This window comes from Harmonia axyridis, chromosome 7 (genome assembly GCF_914767665.1).
Source record: "Harmonia axyridis chromosome 7, icHarAxyr1.1, whole genome shotgun sequence".
Taxonomy (NCBI): domain Eukaryota; kingdom Metazoa; phylum Arthropoda; class Insecta; order Coleoptera; family Coccinellidae; genus Harmonia; species Harmonia axyridis.
In genome coordinates, this window is record NC_059507.1 from 12,237,969 (window position 1) to 12,250,317 (window position 12,349).

Sequence of the window (12,349 nt, forward strand, 5' to 3'; positions counted from 1 at the left end):
ATATCCCAATGGGAACAGGTACGTTAATATAACGTTGAGAAATTGTTGTCTAACCAACCGTTTATTATCAGTGAAAACGTCGCAGGAAATAACGTGTATTATATGTATTATATCAATATTTAATGTTGTTTTTGAACGTATAAATACGGTTTTATTATGATATCAGCAAAAATGATGATCGATCTGTTTATATTTTTAAGTATTCTACATGACAAAAAATAGACACGTATGAATTATTCTGATTATATGTGGTACATCCTGAATATTTCAAATACAATTTTTGGCGAGACGTACTCGCCCCGAACTGATTTTTGTAGGTATTGTGTTTTTTCATTCTGAGATCACTGATAGATCGTCATTTTGCCACCTTTCATTTCTATAGCGGAGGACTGAAAGAAATAAACTTAAAGCTGACAGCCCGTGTTTGACTTCAGCATTTCAACCTGACATGACAATTTCAGCGTGTTATTGGGCAACTTTGGTGGACTAGCAAATAGTCACTACAAGTGTTTATATAATATAGTAAACAACCGCTTGAGTGAATGTATAAATGTTTAGTTTTCATAGATAAATATAAAGAAATACAATTCTTTTTCTACCAGGTTTAGAGACAATTTTTGACCAATTTCTTCACATGTGAACTTCCGGTTTTCTCAAAAATGAACGTCCAATATCAGCATATCAATAATATATACGAAATAACATAATATAATCTTTAGAGAACTAGGTTCAAAACAAACCGTTCAAAAAATACGTTGAATTTTACTTTATCTACACGTTATAACGTTGAATGAACGTTAATCAACAGACCTGTGCCCATTGGGATTACTCCAGTTTTTTCTGAAAAAATGTAGTGTCCATGAAATATAAAAAATCAACCATTTCTGAGTAATTCAAATTTGAAGAAGTTCGACTCCGTTCTTATAGCAATAAAAAAATATACCAATATTTACTTATCTGACCATCTTGTACATCAAATAACTTCATGGTTAGAATATAGAAGGAAAAGTAGGAATTCCTAAAAATGAAAATAACTCGATAAAACTACAACATTTCAACTCGTCGACAAGTAAATTTTTATTTTTGAGCGGTCGTTTCCCGAACAAAACGTTATGTCGTTTCTTCATAACATGTCTGTAATTTTCGAATTTTGAACAGGCAAGTTGAACCTTATCGTTACAGACTACTTCCTGTTCAAATACAAGTTTTTTCAATAAGCTTTGCTTTTCGATAAGAAAAAACAATGTTATGTTTTGAAATATACTTCATTATTCAGTATATAATACAGTCTTCCTGAACTTCAATACACTTGTTCCAATGAAATTTCATTCCATGAATTCCATATCTGAAATGGCAATATGGAAGAGTTGCGAAATACGCTTCCATGGCTATTATGACCTAATCATTTGATGAAATACGCATCCCATGCATGAATTTTGCTAGGTTTGAAAAAAGATGAAAGTCGTTAGAGGACAAATCTAGTGAAAACGAATTCTAACTTTAATTAATGGATTTTAGCCATTGTCAAAATACGTTCGAAACACGGTGCATTTTATGATGGAAGATGAAAGAGATTTTTTTTTCCTCCTGCAAACCGGATCTTTTTCCACGAATTTCCTCTCACATTAACACTCTTTCATTCATTCGACAATTTTTCAATATGATATCCCGTATTTGTTCTAGGAATATTGATGTTGTTGCTCTGTTTGTACCTCCTTCACTCACGTTCATATGAAGAGTGAATTAGCAACGCCCCCTCTTATCGAACCGCAAAACTTATTGAGTAACCCATGTTTTTCAGAAATTGGAAAGAAATGATATCGAACAGTAACGATCGGAAATGATTCTAGAAAAATCTTCAATTTATTCTGACTTGTTTCCGATGTACAAAAGACTCACCTATTGATTACCTAAGTCCACTTCCTTCTTCAAATTTTAACTGCTGAATGACTCAGTTTCAAAGGGTTTTAATCGGTAAGTGGAGATGATTTATGAGTTATCATAAGTAGGAAGATTAATTGAATTTGGACTCAAGGAAAAATTCATTATTGAGTCTGTTTCAGAGAGCCACCCAAACATTCTTTCATCGACGATTTATACCTATTTGATTTATTTATACATGAGATATATCTAAGGAAAACTTTTGGAAAAAACACCAATAATAACTCTTCTTTATTGGCCATCAACCGGAGTCACTCAGCCTTGAAGTTAATATTACTCAGAATTTATCCATTCGTGATCAAAAATTCAACGCATTCAAGTTATACCTGAAATCGAAGACATAAAGGTCTGAAATGTTTTCTCCTTCGATCCCAAATTTGATAGCCGTTTTGAATTTTTTTTTACCTAAATTCATATGAATATTGGCCTTTTCGGTACTCTGGGAAATACTCTCACTTCGATTTAGTGGACTGGAATTGGTCTTTGGATGCTAGGGTTTTTATTTAACCAACGCTGTACTACTTCATTAACAGGATATATTTTACAGCATAAATCGAACATATACCATATCGTTGCACATAAAATAAACAGGTGAAATTAAGGGCTTACAAATTGTTCTGCAAAAGTAAATTCACTTATTGAGTATATCACACACATTTCACAAAATGCACTATTTAATAACAAAGAAACTTGCAGAAGGAAAAAGAAGATCAATAAAAATATCTCAAGTTTGTTGAATCTGTGATTCCAACAACTAGGTATAATAAGGTACTTCAATTTAGTTCACTCTTGTTTTCAATGAATATTATCTAATTGTAACTGTGCAGTTATTGAAAACAAGAGAAGGCAGTTTCGTTGTCTGATTCTTTGTATTTTCAGAAAAACAAATGTATATGTACCAAAAATCTTTCAAAAAAATAAAAATTTTCTTTAAATAGAACACGATACGATTAGTGATTAATTTATTCAAGGTTTATATATATATATTTTTATAATAATTCTGTAATTCAAACTGTTTATTTATAAATGAACATTTCTTTTTTCCATTGATGATCGTTAAGTAGTTAAAGTTAAAAAATATAAAGATATTCAAAGTTTAGCAGTCATTTGCTCTATAAAAGCCAGAAAGGATAGCACTCTTTGCAATACCTGAAACAAATACTGTAAATTTCAATCTATGGTTTATTGCTCATATTCAACGCAATATGAAATAAGGTACCTAATTTCATTCGAAATTAAGGATAAGAATTCCGAATACAAACTGATTCTGCTCGTAATTTTGTGCATATAGCTCCTACTTTAATATTTGTTTTTACATCGATTTTAGATTTTATTAAACTGTCTGAAATAAAGATAAACTGAGTGAACTATTCAAAAGAATTTCAAGTGTGATCTTCTTGATATACCAAAGTAGACTGAAAATTCCACAGAACTTTGATAAACTGATCGATTTTTGATTCTTTAAAATTTATGATGTATCCAAAATGAATAAAGTTTATCTTTAAAAATAACCAGAATTTGACTTAAATTATGATTGATGAATAAATTTTGATTTTTGATTTTGAATTGAAATTTTGTGATACCCACGATATTCCACGAACTGTGATTTAATCACTGCTATCAGAATTCAAAGGTAATCACAGTTCCTCAAAACGAATACAGAGCGTGACGAGATCACAATTGGAGCAGATCATAGATCGTCAAAGGGTATATCACCGTCTGTATCATAACTCCATCATATACCTTTATATTCCTTATTGCAATCGTAAGTTTTGAGGCCAGATAATTCTATTGCTCCTGATCCTTTTTCTAGTAGCATAAATGCATATTTTTAATGACAACCCCAGCATTCATCGGCAACTTCGACGACCTTAGGAAGTATTTTTGTAGGACGTCTTCAACCATATTACTTGTTACAAAGAAATAAAATGAACTACTGAATTACTGCCTAATTGGTGGAGGCAATATAACTCGATTTTTATTATTTATTAATATTTTTAATACATATTTAAGTTTGAATTTGATTATTTATTCATTATTCGTATGTCCAAAATTATTCATATCCATATAAGAATTTCTAAGCAAAGCATAGAATAGACATCTTTGCCTAACTTGTCTATCTCTGCTGGGAAATAAAAGAAAACGTCTTCAATTTGAGCTAGTCACCTTCAATACTGAGACATGTGCCCTAACGCTCCTCAATTTTTCAATACCTTTTTTGTAGGAGGATTCGTCTTTGCTTTCAAAACAAAACTTTTCAAAACCTTGGCCAGTGTTTCTCAAACTGTGACATGATTGGGGTCGCACAAGTGATTGAAATAAAAAGATGAAAATAAAATGCTAAAGAGAGATTTAACTAGAATATTCATTGAAATTTTATTTCACAATCACAAAGAAACATTTCAAGCACTAACTTATGGCTAACATGATCTTGTTTTAAGGCGTACAAATTCTTTTAATTTTGTTTCATGTCAAAAATGGTCACCCTGAGTTCATTTTCTACTGGAAGTTCATTTCTGTATGTGGTAGCAAGAGCAGAAAATCCAATTTCACAAAGACGTTGCAAAAGGCAAGAAAATCCTGAGCGCTTTGGCTTTTATAACAGAGTAGTCGTTCGGAAGCTCTATCCAGAAGTTTGTTAAAGATTAATTACCAATGTTCGACTTTTGTAGGGAAATTGATGAAACATCTATCAGTTTTTCTTCTTCTTGTAGTGATGGTCCATTAGGTCTATTTTCGAATGGAGTGGAATTGTGTAGTTTGAATTCCTCCGTCTATGGATAGGGAGAGCAAAATTTTCCACGCATTTTTATACGCGAACTGAGTGCTATAAAATTGACAACTGACAAGTGATGTAACGGAAAACGGCTGAATGGGAATTTGAGGTTAAAATGTCAACAAAACACGAAGCAGATAGTATTTAGGTATTTTATTCCAGTATTGTTTGTGCAATTCAAAAATTAGATATATCTCCTGAAGTCAGTATGCAATATGTCAAGATATTCAATGTGATGCAGCAACTTGCTCTATGAAAGCTATAAAGGATAGCGCTCTTTGTAACATCTGAAAAAAATTACTTCAGCTTCCAACATGTCTACATATTATCTCATAAATTTAGGTTCATGTACTCACGAATACTGTACGATACTCACAATTACTAAGAGATTATTATTTAGAGTCACGCTCAGGCTACTGATAGAGACTGCTTCTTTTGAATGAAATAAAAATATTTGGTAGTTCACCTTGTTGGATCGATTCCATAAAATCCATGGGCACTCGCATAAGTCACGATGAAGTTTTTCACACTGAAAGAAATGTTTCTGTCACTCTCATGACTCTGACTTTGTTCGTGTTAGGAATAATTATAATTCAATTGCGAGTATAAAGTTCGAGCTATAGCGAAATATCATAATGCGTGTAAACAAGTAAACATTGGTTACTCCTCTTCATAACGCAAATTAAGGGGTGTCTGGCAGGGGGTAGCAAGTTTCCTGCAATGGATGACGACTTTTTTAAGTTATCCCGAAGAGAATATAATAAATCAGCTTTTCACTTTTTAAGATTTCAAGGTACCTGTGTAGGCGACACGTACAGAAAAACTTTCAGTCTTGGGCTAGTAGGATTATCTTCTGCATCACTTAAAGTCTATGCAACGTATCTTAAAGCCGAGCATGCGCAAGTTACCGAATGGATGGTAGACTTAAGCCTGCTACATACACACATGCAAGTCGGCTAATTTGGCATGAACAGACTAAATTGAGAGACTTACATGAGGATGTGTGAAGAAAGTTGCAGCTTGGGTTGGGTTAGAAGTAGGGCTAGAAGGAATTCGGAGAAAACCGACTGCATACATCGTAATACAACCATTTTTTGGATTATGATTTCACTGGTAATGCATAATGTAATAACTTTACCATTATCAACTCATTATCATTTCTGTACGCTACCAATCGAAGTACTGACGTCTTTGCTGAACAGAGTTCATTGCCAACTTAGCTTGACATGCCAAGTTGCCCGACTTGCATTCGTGTATGTAGCAAGCTTTATATAGAAGAAGCTTGTTGTGAAGAGACATTTCGATGCTTTAGCTGACAGTTGAAATGTCGTCGTTCTTGTCATTTCCTTCGTCACTGCTGATGTGACGTGTTGTTTTCAAGTATCACTTCCAGATACTTGACCTCGTTTTTCCATTCGATCCTCCTACCGAACATTACAACTTATCCGTGGGGTCTTTTCCCTTACAGCTGAAGAGAACAGCCACACTCTTCCCAGGGTTCACTTCGATTCACCATCTAGCAAACCATGATCGAAATCTTGAGATGGCTTCTTCCAGGTACTTCATAGTCATACTTTCGGGTGCCACGAACTGGATAGGATGGCGGTATTGTTCACATAAAATGTCACGGAAGTTTTCTCTGTTTTTTTCATGTCAAATACCGCCGCCGAAACTAGGTCAGAAACATCTACAACGAAGAGAATGGCAAGAACGACATAAATGAGGATTTTAGGATGCATCAAAGGAGTAACGCTCAGAGATCATGTGAGGAGTGTGGACATAACGAAGGAACTCGAGGCGTTGGATGTGGTCAGATGGATCTGAGCACGCAGGAGGTTCTGGATAGACCATGTAGAGAGGATTTTAGCAGAAAGACTGGCCAAATGGACGAAAAAACAGATCCTAAATACACGTAGACCATAAGGACGACCACCGAAGATGGAAAGAAAGCTGGAGCTCGATTCCACATGACACATAACCATGAGAGGAAGAAGGCAAAAAACAGGACACAGTCTTATTTCGAAGAGAAAGAAGAAGAATACATATAATATAAACAATAATGGTAACAGCAGTGATCCTTGCGGGACTCTGACTGAAAGTACTCTCTGTACTAAATCCAGTAATCGGGGAACTTTGGCTCAAAACTTGTGAGAATGCAGGTTTGAATCCATTCGTAATTTGTACCACTATTCGAAGCACTAGTTGCACACTGGAGTGTTGGTTTTGGAAACTGCTCCAACTGTATGACCAAGTTTCTATTCGTTGCTGTCAATCTTTTTGACTCTAGCATTGAGCAGATTGAACACTCGACGGTCCTCAGGACTGAGTGTATTCCGAGCTTTACGTCTCGCCCTGTGCTTCTCCCTAATAAGCTCCTTGATATCTTCAAGGATCAATTCCTAATTGAAAATCGCTTCTTTATTTGGGCATTCAGATTTTTTTGTTCCTCTTCCATTAACATTGCTTTCTGGAGATCACGTAGAAGTGGCTCAATTGAACTTTCAGAATTTACTTTTAATGAGGAAATTGTTAGATTTTCCACAATATAATACTTTACCTCATCAATTAGTAATTGGCCTGAGTTGCAAAAGGTATAGGTTATTATTACGGTTACGACCTGCGTCATAAAACAATTGATGAGAAATCGAATTCCATGTCCCTGTAAAGAAAAATTGGTAGGCATTAAAATAGATTAAAATCCTATTGATTTTTAAAAAGAAGGTAATAAAAATCAAACAGAATATAATAATGAAGATAGATGAAATGCACATATTGTTTACGCATGGAAAAAATCACCTATAAATACCTTCATATATTTCTTTGGAGTATGACACACTTATTGATCTTATAAATTAACCCTGGATAATAAAGAATGGAAATTTTGATGATCTTACTATTTTTGCTTGTAGGTATACAAAGGCTAAACAGAGGATACCAGTACTAGTTACAACCAGTAATGCGGTGTCTAATCTTGTCTTCGCCATCTTAGCATACCTGAAAACAATGCACTGCTAATGGCGAGTTTGATAAAACTGTTGGTGATTTGCACGATAAAATCATTTATGTGATCAATTTGAGGTCATTCTTGACCCTTCCATAGATTTCAAACTACAATCAACGAGTTGATCGGTCAATCAAAGTCTTATGAAACCCGTCATACATGTTCATTATATAAGACAATGTATCTTTAGGGATTACGGTGTTTTGTCCCGAGATCACTGGTTGGGCTATCCAGCGATCTCTGCCCAAGACACCCTTTCACACCATCGTAGAGAAGTGACTCTGCCGCAACGCGGCGACCCTCATTAACCCGCCAAGGCTGCACCAGAGTGTGGCGCGATACCCACAACGCCACCTTTCAGGCAAACAGTCACAACATATAATATAAAAAACTGAAAAAATGTTTTGATTAATAAAAGTTACGTATGGCTTTTGATGAATTGTGTTTTTTCCAATGCCATTAATTCAAATTTTTAATAAAGTTCTTTCTACTCACTTGAAAATTATTTTATGCTGAGAAATGCAGCTCCTCAATATTTCGTCGATATAATTCTGATATGATTCATCATAATAATTTTCTTCCTTTTCATCATTCAACTTTCTTATGCAGTTCAGTTTTTTCCTCAACAGTAGCATTTGGGATGCTATATCGTCAATGGTAAATAGTGTTAAGAAATTCATATTGTTTATTGCATACATGCTATAGAGTTTGGCGAAGAACATTGTGGTAGAAAAAAGAAGAGTAATCATTTTTGGCATCTCATCATAATTCTTAATGAAGAAAATAACTGTGAATTCGCTATCATCTCCACTTAAGGGTATACTCATAACGACTGCTAACAGCGAGAAAACTGTCATTATCACTCTGGTATTTTGGAGGCGCTTATTTTTCTTTCTTATAATTTCGGACACTTCAGGACCAACCTCGTCATGAGGCCAGAGTTGTTTTTTCAATTCTGCAATATCATAACCCACAGCTGCAATATGATTAAGACTCAAGGAAAGAGACACTGCTGCCTAAAATAATAAAAATATAGAAGAACACTGACTTGGCGGCAAGAGCATGTATATGGACAAATATGGGGTATGATTCACTATTAGGTCACTATTTTGAGGACTATAAAAATGTTAATTCAATGACTAGAAAAAAAGAACATTTCTTTTATCCCTACCATAATTTGACTATGACAGAAAAATCTCCTCTTCATCTTGGAATAAAATTAATGAATGCTCCTCCTAATAGAATAAATGTAATTGAAGATGTAAAAATTTTCAAAAAAACCCTGTATGAATTTATTATGAAATTGGAACCATATTCATTGTCTGAATTTTTTCCTTTCTGTAGATCAACAATTATTTGACCTATTTCAATCTTATTGTATTACAATAACTCTTGAATTGCATAAATATCTATCTATCTATCAATCTTTCATTTATGTCGGTTAATTTATCTAAATCAGAGGTTCTGATGAACCATTGCAGTGGTTCATTTACATCTGTAGACTGAATTTCAACATAGTCGGATGATATATTTCAGATAATATATTCAGATTATACAATTCTGATAACTAAATTCGTTGAATGAAACTGTTATTATATAGGTAAATATAGGGGTAAGTACGTTTTATCAACAATGGATCCTGGAAATTCCAGCAATAAATAAACGGTTCACAGCAAGATATTTGAGAGCAGCTAGATGTTTACTTCCACAAATTTACATATTCAAATCCAATTAGAATTAGGACATATGCTCAACTATAATTTTGAAATTCTACATACTGAAAATAAAAGTTATGTCTCAACATTTTTAGAGGCTCTAGAAATAGATGGACATAGGACCTCATATCTATGATCCATAGAAACTTAAAAAGTATGGACTGGTTTTTAGAGATCTACACATCATATTAAAAACAGATTCCTACTGCCAAACTCACTCGAGTACCCACGCCAAGCCAGCAGGTGGCGCAAAAAAACAATTTTCGTTTAAATCGCAAGCATTTCCGATTTACAGGACCCATAGAGTGAATAACATAGATTTAGGGAGTATACGTAATTTACATGTCGCTAACATGGTTTGATGACGTTGTCGGATTGTGATATATTTTCAAATTCAAAATTTGAAACGGGGTTGTTTCGGCTTTGTTAGCCCTTCGGGAACTGCGACCAATTTGTTCTTAAACCTACTTTTAATACAAACCCAGGGAGGCAGTCAATACGGTTAAAAAAACCGACGACATCCTAAGGTGCTTTGGCTATTACCTTGTGAGAATCCAGAACTGACTTTCTCATGTATATGGTTCTTAGACCAGTCAGTCCCAGACATTTGCACACTACATCTTCGGCTGTTTCTATTTCCTTTCCACAGAGCCTGCAGATCTCATCTGCTGACTTACCAATGCGGTACAAAAGGTATTTACAACGCCAGTGTCCTGTCAGCAATCCTACGATTACCCGAAGCTCAGCTCGTGGTAGCTTCAGAAGCTTCCTGGTATAGGTCTTTGAAAGCACCACAAATTCTTTTGCCTGAGCAAGACCCGGAGTGTTTCTCCAGAAGATTTTTCTATTGACCCACTTCAATTGTTGTACAGCTGCCTTGTATTGGTTTTTTCCAAATACACAGAAGGACTCACGATCAACAGGTGTTGACCTTGATGCCCTTTTTGCAAGTTCATCGGCTTTTCTGTTTCCTTCAACTCCACAATGCCCCCTTCGTCTGTTACTTTATGGTATTACGGCACTCCCCAATGTTACTGTATCATTATGAATGAATATTATATTGAAGGAAATATATTTATTTGAGTGATTTCCGTTTGAAAGGAAATTTTGAATAGCAGAATGTGTATTATTTTCAGTATCTATCTGCTGAAATCCAAGGTTTGGCCACTATTGCACTCCTAGTGTACCATGTTCGTGGCCAAAAACGCAGTCGATTCACAAAATAGGTTGATAATTAACCATGCATAGGAATGTTTGTAACCGTTATCGAGGCTTTCTATAATAAACAACTTCGACTGAAAATTAGAAGCATAAGTACATGCAATCAAGAAGTGTCCTAAGTAAAGTATGCTTTACTAGGTTAGTATGCAAAACAGCATATTTATGGCCCAAATATGTTGTATTGCAGACCTTCAAAAGATTTTGGTTTCAGAGATGTAGCTGGAACTTTGGTTACCATAATTCAGATCTACAAACAGCATATTTGGGTCATATCCTGAGGAACGAGAAATACCGATACGCTGAAAACATCGCGGAAGCAAAATGCTGTTATGGTGGAGAAATATATGCCAGAGAACTGGTCTCAACTATGAGGAACTGATGAGGGTCTAAAAACAGAGCGGTATTTTCCAAGTTCCATCGACTGCAAAGGCTCATGTATGTAGGAATGTATTGTTACTTACGAATAACTCAAAGCACTGCGTGTGACCTATTTTCACAAAGTTATGGATATTCCAATTGAAAATGAAGTAAACGAATGTTAGTAATAGATTACAAATATATCCTATGAACAAAGTGAGAGTGATTTTCCTTAAAACTGGTACTGCAAATTGATACTGAATATATGGTAAACATTCTTGCAGGTAAGGATCTGCAAATAAAGATAGATATTCATTATTTATTACGGCACAAAATTAGTATATACAAGGTGAGTTGGAAATGAGAAATATTTTACGGTTTGAAAGAACACCAAAAAAGTGGAGTTTTTCCGAAACCGCCCATTAAGGGTGCTACAACCCAAATAACTTTAGAAAAAGATAGAGAATCAATTAACCATAGGTTATTTCCATTTACTAAAGGGTGTTTTTTTTCGAGGTATATAACTTTAAGTTGGCATTTCTGTTCAAGATGGCGACCAATTTAACAGCTGTCAAGTGATTTATTCTCAGTTTGGTTAGGAAATTCATCGTGAATAGACTCACGCCTGAGCAATGCTTGCAAATAGTTCAATTTTATTTCAAAAATAATGGTTCTGTGAGGAATACGTATCGCGCACTACGTCCATTTTATCGTCGACAAAATCGTCCATCAGAACAGTTAATTCGATTAACCATGAAACGTTTTCGCACCACGTTTACTCTTATTGATAACTCGCATCCCCAGTGACGCCGTACAGAAGAAGCTATTGCTGCTGTAGAGCGTAGCATTGAGGAAGACCCGAATGAGTCTATTCGCCATCGAGCACAGAAATTGGATCTGTGTCCATCCACTTTATGGAAGATTTTGCGGAAAGATCTTGGTTTGCGTGCTTACAAAATCCAACTCGTGCAAGAATTGAAGCCAAACGATCATCAAGTAAGGCGTAGATTCGTCGAATGGGCCCAAAATGAGATTGCCGTTGCCGCATTTGGAGTGAAGCTTATTATCCTCGAGTGTATGTCGAAACACCGTTACATCCAGAAAAACTGATTGTTTGGTGCGCTTTTTGGGCTGGTGGAATCATCATTGGTCCGTATTTCTTCGAAAACGATGATGGCCAGAACGTTACAGTCAATGGTGATCGGTATAGAGCCATGATTACTAACTTTTTCATTCCTGAATTGAACAATCATGATGTCCAGGAGATGTGGTTCCAACAAGACGGCGCAACATGTCACACAGCTCGTGCCACAATCGATTTATTGAAAGACACGTTTG

The 12,349-nt window shown here is 35.1% G+C and overlaps 1 protein-coding gene across 1 annotated transcript; it reads right to left on the reverse strand.

Moving 5' to 3' along the window:
• Nucleotides 1–4,855: 4,855 nt before the first annotated feature.
• On the reverse strand, nt 4,856–10,006 carry LOC123684552. The gene is made up of 6 exons (XM_045623845.1): nt 9,977–10,006; nt 8,214–8,734; nt 7,612–7,711; nt 7,275–7,376; nt 5,094–5,246; nt 4,856–5,004 (listed from the first exon to the last, which is right to left on the reverse strand). Exons 1-6 carry the CDS (start codon nt 10,004–10,006, stop codon nt 4,945–4,947), a joined length of 966 nt encoding a protein of 321 aa, XP_045479801.1. The 3' UTR covers nt 4,856–4,944.
• Nucleotides 10,007–12,349: the final 2,343 nt, after the last annotated feature.